Raw genomic sequence first — 19,666 nt, forward strand, 5'->3', positions numbered from 1 at the left:
AGTAGGCTGCAGGGATGGGTGTAAACCCCCCCCCCCCGCCCCGCCCCAATCCAAGGTGGAAAGATTTAGGGAGGAAGTTCCAGAGCTTCGATCTCTGGCGGCTGAAAGGGCAGCCTCTAACGGCACAGTGATTAAAATCAGGGATGCGCAAGAGCTTTGTCAAAGCTTTGACAAAGGGTCAACTGGACTCAAAACATTAGCTCTTTCCTCTCCCTGCAGAAGCTGCCAGACCTGCTGAGATTTTCCAGCATTTTCCCTTTAGTTTCAGATTCCAGCATCCGCAGTAATTTGCTTTTATCCAATGTTCAAGTGGTCAGCATTGGAGCGCAGAGATCTCAGAAGGTGGCAGGGCCCAGGTTAGAGACGGTCAGTGCCATACGGAGGGAAGGAATCAGGAATGGGAATTTTAAAATCAAGGGCATTGCTGATCCGGGAGCCGAGATTGGTCAGCGAGACCCGGGGGGGGGGGGGGGGGGGGGGGGGGGGGGGGGGGGGGGTGGCGCTGGGTATTTGGGAGTTGGTAGCAGTGTTTTGGATGGCATAATGTGGGCGTATGTCACCACCTCCACATTCGATTACTCTCAAGGTACAAATCAGCATTACAGCTACAGCCGAGGTTGGGGTAGAATCAAGTCCCCACCCACTAATAATCCTCTCAAAGGGCAACACGATGGCGCAGTGGTTAGCATTGCTGCCTCACGGCGCCGAGGTCCCAGGTTCGATCCCGGCTCTGGGTCACTGTCCGTGTGGAGTTTGCACATTCTCCCCGTGTCTGCGTGGGTCTCAACCCCCACAACCCAAAGATGTGCAGGGTGGGTGGATTGGCCAGGCTGAATTGCCCCTTAATTGGAAAAAATGAATTGGGTACTCTAAATTTTAAAAAAATCCTCAAGATTCTTAATACCACCCATTCAGCCCATCAAGTCTGCACCGGCTCTTGGAAAGAGCACCCTATCCAAGGTCCACACCTCCACCCTATCCCCATAACCCAGTAACCCCACCCAACACTAAGGGCAATTTAGCATGGCCAATCCACCTAACCTACACATCTTTGGACTGTGGGAGGAAACCGGAGCACCCGGAGGAAACCCACGCAGACACGGGGAGGATGTGCAGACTCCGCACAGAAAGTGACCCAAGCTGGAATCGAACCTGGGACCCTGGAGCTGTGAAGCAATTGTGCTATCCACAATGCTACCATGCTGCCCTAATCTTTGGGTTGTGGGGGTGAGACCCACGCAGACACGGGGAGAATGCAAACGCCAGACGGCCAGTGACCCTGGGCCGGGATTGAACCTGGGACCTCGGCGCCGTGAGGCAGCAGTGCTAACTACTATATGCAAATTTTTAATTTAAAGTGTCTGATTTTAATCAGGCCGTAAATACATTTTACCACACTGTTAATAATAAAAAGTTAATGGCGTTTTAATTTACAAACCCGGTGACCCGAAGACCTTGGGTATTGTGAAATAAAAATTAATTTCAACCGCGTAGCGACTGCGGGTCAAGTGGGGCTGGAATTGACTGGCCCGGGATGTGGTAGCAATGGTCAGGTGTTCATACCTCAGCGTCAGGTACACCACTGAAAACACAGGTTGATTATTTGCCTAAGGGGCGTTCGGAGAGTGGCTGCCTTTCGCTAAACTCTTAACGTTCTTGAACATTAATTCATCGACTTTTGAACGTGCTGTTTAAATGTCAGCAGCAGACCCAACATGGTCTGGATTTTATAAAAGAGGAGCCTGCAACTGGAGATTCTCAGGCCTGCCTCTTGAATTTTATTCCAGCAACGCGTCAATTGAACAACTCTAACAGGCCTCAACACACATGGTTTGCAAAAAGGGACAGGAATTCGGGAATCCACTGCAACAGGACTTCATCTTTACTCAACCTGAAAGAATTGAAAAAATTGTCTCACCCACTCCGGAACTGCATCCATCATCAGCGATGATCTGGAGATTTGAGATTGAACCCCTGATCCCCTTTGTTAATTACAAATCTGCCGCACAAATTTTCAGACTCTGCTTCCACTGCCTTTTGAGCAAGAACATTCCAGAAACTCGCGCCATAACCCTCTCCCCATCTCGGTTTCAAGTGAGCGGCTCCCTTATTTTCACAGTGACCCCCTGGTTCTGATTCTCTCACCCCACCACCCTCCCCAAGAGGAACCATCCTCTCCTCGTCCACCCTGTCAATACCCCCTCAGGATCTTAAATTTTCTTACTGTTCTAGACTCGAGTGGATCCAAACCAAGCCTGTCCATCCATCCCTCATAAGATAACCCGCCCATTTTCAGAATGAGTCGAGTAAACGTGCTTTGAACTGCTTCTAACACATTGACTACGTTAAAATGAGACCTTACAGTGGATGCAAGAGATCCCACAGTACTGCTTCGAAGAAGAGCAGGGAAGTGCTTCCTGGCAATATTTACCCTTCAAACATCATCACTCATACAGATTAGAATCAAAGAATCCCTAGTGTAGGAGGCCATTCAGCCCATCGAGTCTGCACCAACCCTCTGAAAAAGCACCCGCACCCAAACCCACTCCCCCTGCCCGATCCCAATCACCCAAGCCAAACCTACACATCTTTGGACACTAAGGGAAATTTAGCTTAGCCAATCCACCTAAGCTGCACATCTTTGGACTGTGGGAGGAAACCGGAGCACCCGGAGGAAGCCCACGCAGACACGGGGAGAGGTGCAAACTCTACACAGACAGCCACCCGAGGTCGGAATTGAACCACGTCTCTGGCGCTGTGAGGCTGCAGTGCTAACCACTGTGCCAGCCCGGTCAGTATCACATTGTTGGAAGTTTGCTGACACCCACTTGTTACCTGATCAAGATGTCAGAGGGTTTAAAAAAAATAGATTTAGTGTACCCAATTCTTTTTTTCCAATTAAGGGGCAGTTTAGAGTGGCCAATCCACCTACACTGCACATCTTTGGGTTGTGGGGGCGAAACCCACGCAGACACGGGGAGAATGAGCAAACTCCACACGGACAGTGACCCAGAGCCAGGATCGAACCCTGCTCCTCGGCAGAGTGAGGCAGCAATGCTAACCACTGCGCCGTCGTGCTGCCCTGGGATTTCAGAGGGTTCGGAGTGTCTACAGAGTCTGCACAAAGCTGGAGGGGGGTGTAAAAACACAGAGTGATGGGTTTGATGGGTTTAACACCACTGGAAAAATTTCCAGAAAATACAGTTTGTGCTTTACACACCCGATCAGAAATCTGAACCCCCCCCTCCCAGAATATTCCTCATTCTTAATAAATCAGCCATAAGATTAGTCAGTTATCAAAAGCACCACCTGTACAGTAAATGCTTCAGATATTTTATTGGCACACAATAAAAATATTTTAATCATCAACTTCAGCCGTGAGATTCGCTTCTTCCAAGAACAGAGGCTACAACCTGAAAAACAAAATTTTAGCAAAAGGATTTTAACATTGAGATCCGGGGAGACACCATAGGTGACGAGACAGACATAGCGGGATGTTAAAGAGCTTTTCTCACTGGGTGGTGAAGCGCTGGTGATTACCGTGTGGGTCCATCACTGCTCAGTTCAGGGGGAGTCACCCTGGACTGGAAACATTAACTCGGATTCTCTCTCCACAGACGCTGCCAGAGTTTGTCGATTTTTATTCCAGGTCTCCTGCATCCACAGTATTCTGCTGTTATATTACTGCACAATGCAGCACTGGGTGACAGCAACGGTACGACCTTGCAGGGATGACTTTAAGAGCATCTTGGAAGCAGTACACCGCATGTAGAAGTGTGCGGGCTAATGTGCGAGTATTCCGATCAATGCACTCGGCCCAGTGGTAATATTGAAGATGCCTCCAGCCCTCAGAGAAGGCAGGCTATGCGACTGTACCACTCAGCACGATCTAGCAGCCTCTTCAACCTCAAACCTTCCCGGAGCAGAATGCCAAATAAATAGGAGCCTCGAGCTCTCAGAGCCTGCAGTTTGAGCCGGAAGCGGCGCAGTCTCGCTGCAGAATCCCCACATTAAGCAACACCGAGGCGTACTCAAATCTGGGGAAGTGGAAACCCTCCCAAAACGCGTACCCGCTTCCCAGCGGAGATCGGTTCCACTGAAGGTTTGTGGGTCCATACCCAGCATCTGACTGCCACCTCCTGGCAATGGCTGGAATCACAGAGACCTGCAAATTCCCAATTGTTTTACTGGAGATGTTTTTGTGATAAACGAGGGTAGCAAAGGTTGGGGAGGGAGAGATTGAGAGTTGAATCAGGCAGCAGTAGTTATGGAGCACCAAACACAGTTTATAAAGGTGAGAGTCTGAAGAGAAAGAGACACTGTGAAATCTTTGGAGTGTTACACTCGAGGCCATAAATGGGTCCAGGCAGGAGCTTCAAATACAGAGTGAGAGAGAGAGAGCAAGAGCCAGAGAGCGAGAGCCAGAGAGAGAGCGAGAGCCAGAGAGAGAGAGAGCCAGAGAGAGAGAGAGCGAGAGCCAGAGAGAGAGAGAGAGCGAGAGCCAGAGAGAGAGAGAGCGAGAGCCAGAGAGAGAGAGCGAGAGCCAGAGAGAGAGAGCGAGAGCCAGAGAGAGAGAGCGAGAGCCAGAGAGAGCGAGAGCCAGAGAGAGAGAGAGAGCGAGAGCAAGAGAGAGAGCCAGAGAGAGAGAGCCAGAGCCAGAGAGAGAGAGCGAGAGCCAGAGAGAGAGAGCGAGAGCCAGAGAGAGAGAGCGAGAGCCAGAGAGAGAGAGCGAGAGCCAGAGAGAGAGCGAGAGCCAGAGAGAGAGCGAGAGCCAGAGAGAGAGCGAGAGCCAGAGAGAGAGCGAGAGCCAGAGAGAGAGCGAGAGCCAGAGAGAGAGCGAGAGCCAGAGAGAGAGAGCGAGAGCCAGAGAGAGAGCGAGAGCCAGAGAGAGAGAGAGAGAGCCAGAGAGAGAGAGCGAGAGCCAGAGAGAGAGAGGGAGAGCCAGAGAGAGAGGGAGAGCCAGAGAGAGAGGGAGAGCCAGAGAGAGAGGGAGAGCCAGAGAGAGAGAGCGAGAGCCAGAGAGAGAGAGGGAGAGCCAGAGAGAGAGAGCGAGAGCCAGAGAGAACGAGAGCCAGAGAGAACGAGAGCCAGAGAGAACGAGAGCCAGAGAGAATGAGAGAGCGCCAAAGAGAGAGAGAGAGCGCCAAAGAGAGAGAGAGAGAGCGCCAAAGAGAGAGAGAGAGAGAGAGCGCCAAAGAGAGAGAGAGAGAGCGCGCCGGAGGAAGAGACACAGAGAGGAGAGGAGAGAGAGAGAGAGAGAGCACAGTGCGATCTAAACTACAGGGGCTTTACAGAGTAATAAATAAATTGGGGTGGGGGGAGGGGGGAGAGAGAAAGGAATGTCAATTCAGGCAAGGGTGCAAGCAGTTAAGGGACATGTTTGGGATGCGAGCGCTGTATGGAGGTAGGAGAGGCCGAGCTATGAAGTTCCTAGCAGTGAAATAGCTATTTCCAGAATTTACACACCAAGTGGAAAAAACCATGATCCTAATTTGTTGCAGATGGCAGGGCCCTGCTGGGGGGGGGGGGGGGGGGGGGGGGGGCAGAATGGAAAGGGGAGGGGGGGCAGCTCCTGCTGTCAGTGTAGAGGGCAGATTTATAACCAGGCACCACAGGTTTGAATAGAAGTGTGTTATTAACTAAAGCGAGTCTGCAACACAGGCCCCAACCTGTCCCGGGCCGGAGTTTTTTTAAAAAAAACTTTATCTCTAGATTCAGCTCTTCAGCAGAACAGGGTTTTATAAAAATTGTATTAATTTGAAGCAAAATGTCAGCATAGGCTGAAGCTGAAATACAAAAGTCAATTTTACTGGAGATTTCGACAAAAAGGGTTCTGTAAAGTTGGGGGGGGGGGGGCCTTGATATCTGACCATCAGCTAGAGAGAGAGAGAGAGAGAGAGAGAGAGAGAGAGAGAGAGAGAGAGAAAGCGCGTGAGAGAGAACGAGAGCGAGTGGGGCCTGCACCAGCTCCCTGGTTCTGGGATCAGTGGCATGTTGTAGGCCTGAAGACGACCCTAAGGTGTAGGAGCAGAAGTACTGTGATGAGTAGGAAATTTTTATATATATTGCGTTAGGAGTCCGTTGCAGTAACATTATAAGATATTCAGTTAAGGTATCTAACGGGCAGCACAGTGGTTAGCACTGTTGCTTCACATCGCCAGGTTCCCAGGTTCAGTTCCCACTTGGGTCACTGTCTGTGCGGAGTCTGCATGTTCTCCCCGTGTCTGCGTGGGTTTCCTCCGAACGCTCCGGTTTCCTCCCACAAGTCCTGAAAGACGTGCTGTTAGGTGAATTGGACATTCTGAATTCTCCCTCAGTGTACCCGAACAGGCGCCGGAGTGTGGCGACTAGGGGCTTTTCACAGTAACTTAGTCGAAGCCTAACTTGTGACAATAAGCGAATATTATTATTAGACAGTCTCGACTGTGTTAGAAACTTACGTCACTTCTCTGAATGCTCTCTTCTCAACGTATTTTAACTTGTGCTTCCTCTTGAACCTAAAAAAGCAGGAAAAGAAACTGAGACCATTGCCAATACTATCTACTAAAAGCGAAACATAGAATATAATCGCAAAACCAACTGTCATCTCTGGTGGGGTACTAAAATACCCTGTGGCACTATTCAAAGAAGAGCAGGTCTCCTGCTCAAAACAGATCATCTGGTCATTGATCTTTCTATTGTCGCCGGGATCTTTCTGTGCATTAATTAACTGCCACATTTCCTACAACAGTGTTAACACTTCAATTGACTGCAGTGCGCATCGGGACATCTAACGCTGCAAAAGGTGCTATGTTAATGCAAGTTCTTACGACATACAACAGTCCAGGAAATGTGCGCTATTTAACAACGGAAGGCGTCGTTGCCAGGTTTGATCCAGTCTTTGTACGGATGTGACAGGCACTTACTGAAATCATTGAAAAGCAATCAGGATCTGTGGACAGGGTTGATTGGTTTTATTCTAATAGCCAGAGTCCTGGACAAGGAGTCTAACGGTAAAAGCCCTGTTACTAATCCACCCGAGGAGTGTTAAATAAGATTGGACCAGGTTCTGTCCCGCCTGGCAATAACCCTGACCTTTGCTTGGTCAGTGAATCCCCCACCCTGATTTGTCTTCAGGCCAACGCTTCTGCAAAAGTCACATCTACTTACTTCGCTCTTATCCTGGCTTCGATCAGATTTCTCTTCTGTAAGCTCTTAAATCGGTCACTGAGGATGCTACCCTCAGGCTAAACGGGACAAAACAAACGTTATGGAAGATCTTACACAGAAATCACAGACAAAGAGGTACCGCTACCACTTCCACCACCATTCAAAGTTACAATTATTAAACAGACAGCCTGAAGCAAAAGGAATCGTTAAACCCCAAGCCAGTTTCAAATTTCAGCGGAGGTGAAACGGTCCTTTGGTGTGAATGACATGGACGGGATCAAAAAAAGGCCGAATACCCAAGGAAGGTGTTCAGTAGCATCTAATCCCAGTGATGTGCCAAATTAACCTGGCGGCTGGTTTAGTTAAGTGATCTTAGGGTCTGGTTTTCAACCTTTGCTTGGTCGGTGAATCCCCCACCCTGATTTGTTTTCATCAAACGCTAGAAATCTCTACTAAATGCCGACACACCCATCGGCACTCCCCTTGCCCGCTTCCAAAAGTCACCCAAACCAAAGCTATCATTGATTCAGGGCAGCAGCTGGATTAATATGAGAGAGTTAGAAAACAGAGGAGGCAGAAACATGATGATCACACTGAATCCAGTTCGAGTGGCTCGGCTGTTGTTCTTTAGATTCAGGCAGATCAACGAGTTGAGAGCGGAGAGCGAGAGAGAGGAGGTTCCAGATTATTGCCCCCTGCCCTCAGATCCCAGAGCAGAGCCCACTCGGCAGTGCCATGGAAACCCTGAGCTATCTTCACATTCCCGATGGGAATACTTTGTGCGCAAGGATGGCTCTCGTCATCGGGCAGAGGGGGCACTTGTTCATCCGCACCTCGAAACATCAGCCGCAGGAGGAACAGGTTCCAACAGGGAAATGGACAGGTGCCAGACACAGAAAGAACGCGAGAGTTAGAGGGAATTTGTGCCAGTTACCAACGTCCAGTCACATTAAGATAAACATTCCAGCAACGCCAACCTTCAGAACTCGGAGTGTTCCAGCAAGTTCGTCACTGAGCTTTACTTCAAGGTCAGGGTCTTCGTATCTAACACAGGAAATAAACACACACACAGTCAGCACATTGCTCCATCAACAGCACCCAGGCAAGGGTCTTGCGAAAGAGCAATGATAAATACCATGACAGCTGAAGCTGGCAGTTTTCTGCTGCTATTATGCAGCAGCAACAACGGACAGTATTCGCCTCCAACAGGATGCCACCATAGAGTCTCTCACACAAATGGGCAATGTGGTTTATGGCTTTCAGCACCAGTGTGATGCTGGGTGTGTAGGCCGACTTCCAATGTCTGTCGGGTCATATCAAACTCTACGTCCCTTCCGCTGTTCGCAACAGGCAAGGTACAGACCACACCAAACCAGTCCGCGCTTACAAAACTCAAAGCACGTGTCCAACATTAGTTGCGATTCCATATTGGACAGCATTTGCTAAATAATCCTCAATGTGCCAAAGCTTGAGCTGACAACCAAGTTAAGGTGGTCAATTAAGTCATTTGTGTGCTGGAAGCTACATGTATTAATAGATAGGACCCTGTTTATTGGCAGACAGAAAGGGCATGCACACACATTGCACCTGTTTCAGCTAAATTAAATTAGAGATAGCCATTTGTTTGATGAATCAGACTCAAGCTGCTGGATTTCAATTCCAAACAATGCATGGCAGTTAACTTTTTTTTAGAAATATAAATTTAGAGTACCAATTCATTTTTCTAATTAAGGGGCAATTTAACGTGGCCAATCCACCTACCCTGCACATCTTTGGCTTGTGGGGGCGAAACTCATGCAAACACAGGGAGAATGTGCAAACTCCACACGGACAGTGACCCAGGGCCGGGATCAAACCTGGGACCTCGGCGCCATGGGACAGCTGTGCTAACCACTGCGCCACCATGGCAGTTAACTGTCGTTCACAATCAACTGGTGCAACCCCCATGGCAACACCGCCACTAATTGGACTCAATCAATCAGCACTCTCTTCTCATACAGTATAAAGTTGCTGTTCCCCCGACATTATTTTTTGGGGGATTTTGCTGATGAGTGCAAGATGAAAAGCTTCAACAAAATGTATTTTTTCCAGCAATACTCATTTTCTAAATCAGAGTTTAAATACCTTCAAAACGGTCAATATGCTACAGAACCGACCCATGTACAGATACTGTCTACCTGCAGCAGGTCCAGCACCGGACCACCCGCCCCATCACGGGGTGCCTCCATTGGCACAGAATGGATTGCCAACGTGGGCATCAATCACTGCTTGACTGAAGAGCTCCATAAAAGGAGAGTCAAGTTTCCGATCGGGTTTATGAAGTTAATTAGCAGCCAAGCAGTGCCGGAGCTGGGCCGCTCAGTGCGAGTGGGTAAGCTGTACGACCACAACTGCTGCTGGCTCCGCTTCCCCATCCACAGAGCCAATTCCAGCCGGCAACACGTTAACCATACGCCTTCCCACCCCAAGCAACATATCGAGGGGGACTTACTTTAGGTGGCCTAGGCGCCGGGGCTTGTTGGCCTCGGCTTTCTGCTTCGCTTTGCGCTTGACCTTCCTCTTTTCCAGCTTCAGCTCCAACTGATTCACTTCACCCTTGATGGATCGAAGCCGGAACAGATCCTGCTGTTTCTGTCGCGCCGCCTTTTGCGCCTTCAACCTGTGCTTCTGAAAGGTGCAGAGAGCACATTGAGAGATGGTGTCTCCGCCCAGCAAGGGGAGGGACACATAAGAAGAGTTACAAGCGACACCTCCAAGACCAATGGTATTTAAATGTTGGCAGAATATTGCCTGCCATCGTCATCCAGCCCAGTTTGTGTTTGGAGGAAAATAGAAACCAATGCTACGGGGGGGGGAAATCGGTAAATGATTGGATGCTGAATATTTAGCTGGTTTATCTCTCAAAACTGGTGTTATTTATTTGCAATTGTAAAGTTATTAGTAAATTTTCCTTGCAGTAATAAAACTTATTGGGAGTAGTCATGTTTATCAATTATAAACTAAGACAATGAATGCATATTAAAGGGGGAAGGACAGCTGATGTGTTGCGGCTGCAGAGTGTGGGAGCTCCCTCACAGTTCCAGCATCACAGATTAAATTCCGGCCTCGGGTCACTGTCTGTGTGGAGGACACTCCAGTTCTCTCTCTTCCCCCCCCCCCGCTGGATTGGCCAATCCAAATTGACCCTTAGTGGGTAATGGACGAGGAGGGGGCAGCGTGGAAGAGGGTGGAGGCAGCGTCTTGTGTGGGCACGAGTCTGGAAGCGCTAGTAACGGCGCCGCTGCCGCTCCCTCCAACGAGGTATACCACGAGCCCGGTGGTGGCGGCTACCCTCAAAATTTGGGGGCAATGGAGATGGCACAGGGGAGAAATGGGGGGCTCGATGGAGGCCCCGATACGGGGGAACCATCGGTTCGTCCCAGGGAGCATTGATGGCGGATTTCTGGGCTGGCACAGGGCAGGGGTTAGGAGGTTGAGGGACCTGTTTGTGGAGGGGAGGATGAGCAGGTTTTTCAGGGGAAGAGGACAAGTGTGCTAGGTGCTCGGGGAGCCCAGCGAACCACGCCCATATGTTTTGGGCGTGCCCAGCGTTGGGGGAGTTTTGGAAGGGGCTAGCAAAGACGGTGTCGAGAGTGGTGGGATCCAGGGTCGAGCCAGGCTGGGGACTCGCAATTTTTGGGGTTGCAGTGGAGCCTGGAGTGCAGGAGGCGATAGAGGCCGGTGTTCTGGCCTTTGCGTCCCTAGTAGCCCGGCGGAGGATCTTGCTCCAATGGAAGGATGCGAGGCCCCAAGCGTGGAGGCCTGGATCTCTGATATGGCGGGGTTCATTAAATTGGAGAGGGTGAAATTTGCCCTGAGGGGATCAGTACAAGGGTTTTTCAGGCGGTGGCAGCCTTTTCTGGACTTCCTGGCGGAACGGGGGGGGGGGGGGGGGGGGGGGGGGGACTGTGCACATGGGTTGGCGGAGGGTGCTATCTCTCTCTCTTTTTTTTTTCTCTCGTGTTTTTGTCTTCTTTCTTTTTCTTTGTTTTTGTTCTTTCCTTTTGTTTGAAGTTGCTTTCGAAGCTGGGGGGGTATTGTTCATGGGGTGTTACCGCGGTTGTATGTTAATAGAGTTAAGATGTTTATATTTTGTAAAAATTTCAATAAAAATTATTTTAAAAAAAAAAGGAAATGCAACTCCAGAGGTTCCTCGCACGGGCAACGCAATGAGGATGCAGAGGAATTTTCTGTGCACAGCGATGGGTGGGAAAGAAGTGGCACAGTGTTTGATGGAAGTTATGCTTTTAGGAATGGATGTATCAGTACTGAGATTTCTGTTAGATAAGGGGATTAAAGAACAGTGGCGGGTAAATGGAGCTAAAATACAGATCAGGGTCATCTAATCAAACGGTGAAACAGGCTGAAAGGGCTGTTCCAGAGCTCCACACCCACCTCCTTCCTGATCATTTTCTCTTTCTTCCTTTCCCGTTCTGTCTTCTTCACACGACAGACGGCGTTCCAGACGGGGCCACATTCAGCCTCTTCGCCGTCGGCCTTGGGGCGCCCCTCTTGCTCCTCGCCATCCGAATCCACCAGCAGACCCTGGCACAGCTCCCCGAGCACCGATTCCTACAGGCACAAGAAGAGGCAGCAGCCAGTCAGAATCGGGACTGGGCTCTCACACCAGCAATGGCGCCGGAAGCAACCGGACAGATTCCACTACATGTTTCAGGGAGGAAGAGAATTCTTTACAGCCAGCAACCTGCGCACAGCAAGATCCCACTAAAACCGCAGCACAATATTGATCAGATTATGCATTTTCAGTGATGCGGACGGAGGGATAAATGTTGACAGTGCAGCACTCCCTCAGCGAGGGCTGGAAATGGCTCCTACCTTTGTCGGAAGCTCCTCTGAAGGCGGAAAGGCCACCTGCCGTCTAATCTTCTCCTCGGCTCTTTGCCTCTTAAACTCTACTTGGTGAGCTTCGAGCAGCAGTGCCTGTGTCGACAAGGTATTCAAATATATATCAACGTGGATCAGTAACTCAACTCCCACTGGCTGTAACACCAGTAAATGTTACACACAATAGCAACCATCACACAAATGCATTGAAAAAAACATCTGCACCTTGCTGAAGCTACAAGGTGGCCTCTTTACAGCCACGAAGCAGAAACTACTACAAACAGAGAGTCTGACAAAGTCCATCTGAAAGAGGCAGCACAAGTACGACGGGCTCAATGGCCACACCCCCCCCCCCCCCCCCCCCCCACAGACCGCTTATTTATTTTCAGCAGCTTCTGCTTTCTACATCCAGCTTTGTGCGGTTTGACACGGGCTGCGGCGAGAAGGGGTCAGAATGCCACGCGCCCACGTACCTGGTGAGATTCGAAGGTGGGATTATACGATCCACCAGGTGCAATCACTTCTATCGCAGGCAGCTGGGACGGTTTTTGGTTTAGCTTATGCGGACGCTGTTCAAAAACAAAAACAACTCAGTCTGAAGATGACGATATCCTTCACCCCGACGCGTGGACAGACAAAACACTGACTCCCTCAGCGGGGAACATGCGAGTTAGGACCGGCCATTCGGACCCTTGAGCCATTTGACACACCCCAGCACGTCAATTGAGAATCTATCTAATCCATCCTTAAAAGTACTCAATGGCCCAGCCTCTGCTGCTCTCTGGTATGGCCCAACGACTCAGTAAACATTTCTCACCTTTTTGTCTTAAATGGCAGATCCCTTATTTTTTAAACGGCATCTCCTAGTTCCAGATTCCCCACAAGAGGAAACATCCTCTCAGCATCCACCTGGGTTATCAAACCTCAGGAAATGATGTTTTCAATAAGTGCACCCCTCAATTTAATAATCTTTATCAGTCTCACAAGCAATCTTACATTAACACTGCAACGAAGTTACTGTGAAAAGCCCCTAGTCGCCACATTCTGGCGCCTGTTCAGGTCACAGAGGGAGAAACCAGAATGTCCAATTCACCTAACAAGCACGTCTTTCGGGACTCGTGGGAGGAAACCGGAGCACCCGGAGGAAACCCACCCAGACACGGGGAGAACGTGCAGACTCTGCACAGACAGTGACCCACCCGGGAATTGAACCTGGGATCCTGGAGCTGTGAAGCAACTGTGCTAACCACTGCATTGCCCATACAAGGCCAAGGACAAAGTGCTGGAAAATGGGATTAGGGCAGCATGGTGGCACAGTGGCCTCACGGCGCTGAGGTCCCAGGTTCGATCCCGGCTCTGTGTCACTGTCCGTGTGGAGTTTGCACATTCTCCCCGTCTCTGCGTGGGTTTCACCCCCACAACCCAAAAGATGTGCAGGGTAGGTGAATTGGCCACGCTAAATTGCCCCTCAATTGGAAAAAATTAATTTGATATTCTAAATTTAAAAAAAAGAAAATGGGATTAGGGGCTTGATGGGAGAGCCGATGGGCTGAAGGGCCCCCTTCTTTTTTCCCCAATTAAGGGACAATTTAGCGTGACCAATCCTTTGGGTTGTGGGAGTGAGACCCACACAGATACGAGGAGAATGTGCGAACCCCATATGGACAGTGTCCAGAGACAGAACCCGGGTCCTCAGCTCCATGAGGCAGCAGTGCTAACACCCGTGCTGCCCGATGGGTCTGTTTCTATGCTGCAAAACTCCATGACCCTGAGTCAGACACACAGAAGCTTTCAGTGTGGCAGCAAGAATCCTCTGGACAAATGGGTTTCCCAGATGGTTCCATGATTGCAGTCTGGTAGAAAACATTCCCAATAGAAGTGGCACTTCTGTGCAGGAATACAAACGGGACTACACTATCAAAGGGCCATAACAAAACGGAGGTACAGATTCATGGTGCTCAGTGGCTACTCCTATATGTCACAATGCTGCAGTGGCAGAGGGAGTGAAGGATGTACTGCTCCACTGAATCACTCAACACTGCAGACACACCTCACTCGGTCAATGCAGAAAAACCTCCTCACCCAATTACAGCAGCTTTACCATTCTCAGACACCAACCTTCAGCCGTATCTTCTTGGTCTGTTCTAGGAACCACGTGTCTTTGCCTTCCAGTTCCTTATCTAGGGGACCTGGAAAGAGCACCCACAGGTTTAACAGACAACTATAGATGGACGAGTCCAGAATGTACATTACAGAATGAACTTTAAAGCTTCCCGGGAACATAGCAACTCACACTATACATCTCTCACTTGGTACCCCAGTGGTCACTGATCAACGGCCAGCGCCGACGTGAGCCACATTGACCACGTGCACTCCGCTCGGATTCATCAGCAGCCCGAGGAACAAGAAGGGCCGGCATTGTGGGCTCCCAGCAGTTTCTGGGTTGTGGGACCAGAAAAGAAACTAGTTCCCAATCTGCTTCTCCCAATAATAATAATGCAGAATTGCTGCACTCAGCAGGGGAGTGACCCTCCAGCGAGAGAAACAGAGTTAACATTTCACATCAACGAAATGACTCTTTTAATCGCTGATGGAAGTTCATTGACCCAAAACATTAACTCAGTTCCCTCTCCACGGGTATTTATTGACTCGCTCTTAATCTCATTCTACCAATTTACACTTCTGCAGGTGACCGGGGGGGCAGGTAGAACTGAACACCTCTGCAGGTGACCCCGGGGGGGGGGGGGGGGGGGGGGGGGGGGGGGCAGGTAGAACTGAACACCTCTGCAGGTGACCGGGGTGGGGAAGAGATTCGGAACGCAGCGTTCCAGGAGCCTGGTATAACGCAGGTGGGCTCCTCTCTTACTTGCGGTTGACCACAGGTCGTAGAAGTCTCTGGCGGGGTTGTTGTTGGGAACGACTTTCTTCTTCGCCACAGGATTACGGAGCCGGGCATAGAGCAGCCGCTGTTTCCGAGGGATAATTCCCAGACGCTCCTCCCTTTCCGCTTTCTTTCTCACCTTCCGGCTGTTTGGAATTTGATACGCTAAAATACTGGAGAGATCAACTCATTTTAAAAATAACTCACTCTTAAAATAAATCTATATAAACAATTACAAGAAGATATAAGTTCACAAACAATGATTGAAACAAGTCACAGAGCCTCTTATCCCCAGATTCAGGCTTTGGGCTCAAAGCAAAGGGGTCAGAGGTGGAAAGCCAAAGCGTTCCTCCCACGTTATCTCCCAGGTCCTGAAACATTCCCGGGAAATTAACCAATCCACTGGTTCAACAGAATATTCCTCTGTTTCGGTGGATTGGCCATGCTAAAATTATGGGGATAGGGCTGAGGAGTGGGCCGAGATGGGGTGCTCTTTCGGAGGGCCGGTGTAGACTCGGTGGGCCGAATGGCCTCCTTCTGCACGGCAGGGATTCCATAAAATAGTTCAAACAGAATAGGTATCACACCCCCACAGGGTTAAGAACAAACTCCACACATGCTGCCATTACTCCAAAAGGTGCTAATTCTATTTATATACATGGCTCCTCGTATCACATCTGTATTTATAAAAGACAAAACTCCACTTGCTCCAGTGAAATCCATACAAATTTATTGATGTCACTCACTCTTTGGGAACTGGCACCTTGGAGTCTGACTGTAGAATTAGGTCGATTCTCAGCGGCTTCACTTTTCCTTTATTATGGAGCAGGTCTGCCAAAACAAATCAAACATTTATCTTCATGTACAAATAAAGAACGTAAAAATCCAGCATTGCACCCACGCTCAAAATGTCAGCCTCCCCTTTTCTCTCCCTGATGTAGTTCCTGCATTTTCTGGTTTTGTCCTTTTCAGGACTGAGATGGGAAGCCATCAATGCTCGGCCCCTCCCGGCTGCCATTAGAAGGTGGAGGAGGTTGTGATACAACTTTCTGTTACCTAGGCCTCTTCAGAGGGCAGGGAAGAGGGACTAGAGTCACTAACAGATTAGACTGTAAAGGTAGGGTATATTTTAGGGTTAACTGCCATGCTCCGGGACAGTGGCCCAGTGTTTAGCACTGTTGCTTCACATCACCAGGAACCAAGGTTCAATTCCCAGCTTGGGTCAGTGTGTGGAGTCTGCATGTACTCCCAGTGTCTGGGGTTTGGAATGATCTACTCTTGATTACATCACCACATCTGACGAGTACCAGGCACCGGAAAACGTTTTTCTTAATAAATGTAGAGTACCCAATTATTTTCTTTCCAATTAAGGGGCAATTTAGCATGGGCAATCCAACTACCCTGCACATTTTTTGGGCTGTGCAGACACGGGGAGAATGTGCAAAGTCCGCATGGACAGTGACCCAGGGCCAGGATTCGAACCCGGGTCCTCTGCGCCGTAGTCCCAGTGCTAACCACTGCGTCGCCCTGGCACATCAAACTGTTAAACAAAATGAAACATTGCGAAATTTGGTTTGCATCGACATACACCCGCCCCTCCACCCCTGCATGTGCACGACCTCTCCCCCCAACGCCCTCTCCCTGTATATACAGCAATGTGATCATGAGCATATCATTTATTGGGTTTTTGGTTATTCATTCACGGGATGTGGGTGTCACTGGCTGGGCCAACATCCCAGAGTCAACCACATTGCTGCGAGTCTAGAGACATATAGGCCAGACCGGGTAAGGACGGCAGACTTCCTCACACATTAGAGCCTAAGGACATTAGTGAACCAGACGATGGTTTCATGGTCTTCATTACACTTTTAATTTCAGAATTCTATTTAATTCAAATTTCACCATCTGCCCTAAAGGGATTCGAACCTGGGTCTCTGGGTTACTCGGGGCCTCTGGATTACTAATCCAATGACAGTACCAGTACAATCACTGCCTGTTGTGATGTTGGTTTAGGGATGAATATTAACGCAGTTAACCGAGGTGAACGTGTGTGTTCTTCTTCTTAGATGGTGACCATCAGCAGCTGTGCCAGTTTGCAGATATCTGGGACATTTCTATCCGCCAGACGTTTCTTACCTTTCGTTTCATCTCCGGTATCAACAAAAAACAGGTTTTCATCGGTCTTTTCAGACACAAGGCCACTGAAAAGATAATGAGACAAATCACAACCAGATCAGGACAGAAATATGTAACACATTAGAGCCAGAATATTCTTCATTTGATTAACCTCTTGCAGCGATACTGAGAGTTTGCAGAGGGCCACAATCCCATCAATAGACTCGTGTCAAACTCTGCATGTTGCCCACTCAGTCCGGTCCTGATCATTCACCTGGGGCTGGTTTAGCACAGTGGGGGGTGGGGGGGGGGGCTGTGTGGGGGGGTGGGGGGGGTTGGCTGTGTGGGGGGGTGGGGCTGTGTGGGGGGGTGGGGCTGTGTGGGGGGGTGGGGGGGGTTGGGTGTGTGGGGGGGTGGGGCTGTGTGGGGGGGTGGGGTGGGGCTGTGTGGGGGGGTGGGGTGGGGCTGTGTGGGGGGGTGGGGGGGCTGTGTGGGGGGGTGGGGGGGCTGTGTGGGGGGGTGGGGGGGGGCTGTGTGGGGGGGTGGGGGGGGCTGTGTGGGGGGGTGGGGGGGGGCTGTGTGGGGGGGTGGGGGGGGCTGTGTGGGGGGCTGTGTGGGGGGGTGGGGGGGGCTGTGTGGGGGGATGTGTGGGGGGTGGGGGGGGGCTGTGTGGGGGGGTGGGGGGGGCTGTGTGGGGGGGTGGGGGGGGGGCTGTGTGGGGGGGTGGGGGGGGCTGTGTGGGGGGGGGGCTGTGTGGGGGGGGGGCTGTGTGGGGGGTGGGGGGGGCTGTGTGGGGGGTGGGGGGGGCTGTGTGGGGGGGTGGGGGGGGCTGTGTGGGGGTGGGGGGGGCTGTGTGGGGGGGTGGGGGGGCTGTGTGGGGGGGTGGGGGGGCTGTGTGGGGGGGTGGGGGGGCTGTGTGGGGGGGGGTGGGGGGGCTGTGTGGGTGGGGGGGCTGTGTGGGGGGGGGGGGGGGGGTTGTGGGGGGGGAGGGGGGTTGTGTGGGGGGCTGTGTGGGGGGGGAGGGGGGCTGTGTGGGGGGGGGGGGGGGGCTGTGTGGGGGGGGGAGGGGGGCTGTGTGGGGGGGGAGGGGGGCTGTGTGGGGGGGGGGGAGGGGGGCTGTGTGGGGGGGGGAGGGGGGCTGTGTGGGGGGGGGGAGGGGGGCTGTGTGGGGGGGAGGGGGCTGTGTGGGGGGGGGAGGGGGGCTGTGTGGGGGGGGAGGGGGCTGTGTGGGGGGGGAGGGGGCTGTGTGGGGGGGGGAGGGGGGCTGTGTGGGGGGGAGGGGGGCTGTGTGGGGGGGAGGGGGGGTGTGTGGGGGGGGAGGGGGGCTGTGTGGTGGGTGGGGGGGGAGGCTGCGGGGGGGGGAGAGGCTGTGTGGGGGGGGAGGCTGTGTGGGGGGGAGGCTGTGTGGGGGGGGAGGCTGTGTGTGGGGGGAGGCTGTGTGTGGGGGAGGCTGTGTGTGGGGGGGAGAGGCTGTGTGGGTGAGGGAGAGGCTGTGTGGGTGAGGGAGAGGCTGTGTGGGGGGGAGGCTGTGTGGGTGAGGGAGAGGCTGTGGGGGGGGAGAGGCTGTGGGGGGGGGAGGCTGTGGGGGGGGAGGCTGTGTGGGGGGGGGGCTGTGGGGGGGGAGGCTGTGGGGGGGGGGAGGCTGTGGGGGGGGGGGAGGCTGTGGGGGGGGGGGAGGCTGTGGGGGGGGAGGCTGTGGGGGGGGGGGAGGCTGTGTGGGGGGGGCTGTGGGGGGGGGGCTGTGGGGGGGCTGTGGGGGGGGGATGGGGGGGGGGGGGGCTGGGGGGGGGGGGGCTGTGGGGGGGGGAGGCTGTGGGGGGGGGAGGCTGTGGGGGGGGGAGGCTGTGGGGGGGGGAGGCTGTGGGGGGGGGGAGGCAGTGGGGGGGGGGAGGCAGTGGGGGGGGGGAGGCTGTGGGAGGGGGGAGGCTGTGGGGGGGGGGAGGCTGTGGGGGGGGGGAGGCTGTGGGGGGGGGAGGCTGTGGGGGGGGGGAGGCTGTGGGGGGGGGGAGGCTGTGGGGGGGGGGAGGCTGTGGGGGGGGGGGCTGTGGTGGGGGGGGGGCTGTGGTGGGGGGGGGGGGGGCTGTGGAGGGGGGGGGCTGTGGGGGGGGAGGGGGGGGCTGTGGGGGGGGAGGGGGGGGGGCTGTGGGGGGGGAGGGGGGGTGTCTCTCACCCGGACACGCGCTCCTGCTGCCTCACATCCTCCAGAAACTCCTCCACCGCCGCGATGTCGCTGTGTTTGTTCCAGTTCTTCTTCTTGTTCTTGTTGAGGCGGCGGCGCTGGCGGCGGGGGTCGGGCGGGGAGCCCGAGAGCGGCACCGCTTTCAGCGCCAAAAACCCCGGGCCCGGGGCGGCCGCCATGACAGCGAGAGAGAGAGAGTCCGGGGCTCCGGGCCGCACATTCACCACAACCCGGACCCGGTAATCCGGGATACCGGGTCTCCCCCGCGGCCCTGCCGCACTCACTAAATACACCCGGTATTCTTCCCGCACAGCCGCCGCTGCCAATTCCACAACTTTCAGATTCAAATCCGCACTTTCGAGCAGCAGGCCCCGCCTCCCGGCGTCTCTCTCCCACAGCAGCGCCGCCTCCCTCCCACAGCAGCGCCGCCGCCCGGCGCCTCTCTCCCACAGCAGCGC

At 52.8% G+C, this 19,666-nt stretch overlaps 1 protein-coding gene across 1 annotated transcript; it reads right to left on the reverse strand.

Moving 5' to 3' along the window:
* Nucleotides 1-3,284: 3,284 nt before the first annotated feature.
* nop53 (NOP53 ribosome biogenesis factor) lies at nt 3,285-19,416 on the reverse strand. Its single transcript, XM_038786040.1, has 13 exons — nt 19,200-19,416; nt 17,051-17,115; nt 15,661-15,745; nt 14,900-15,087; nt 14,152-14,222; nt 12,507-12,602; nt 12,025-12,129; nt 11,584-11,760; nt 9,641-9,816; nt 8,127-8,193; nt 7,150-7,226; nt 6,441-6,497; nt 3,285-3,413 (listed from the first exon to the last, which is right to left on the reverse strand). Exons 1-13 carry the CDS (start codon nt 19,385-19,387, stop codon nt 3,407-3,409), a joined length of 1,359 nt encoding a protein of 452 aa, XP_038641968.1. The 5' UTR covers nt 19,388-19,416; the 3' UTR covers nt 3,285-3,406.
* Between the last annotated feature and the right edge of the window lie 250 nt (nt 19,417-19,666).

Source organism: Scyliorhinus canicula, chromosome 27 (genome assembly GCF_902713615.1).
Source record: "Scyliorhinus canicula chromosome 27, sScyCan1.1, whole genome shotgun sequence".
In the NCBI taxonomy this organism is placed as follows: domain Eukaryota; kingdom Metazoa; phylum Chordata; class Chondrichthyes; order Carcharhiniformes; family Scyliorhinidae; genus Scyliorhinus; species Scyliorhinus canicula.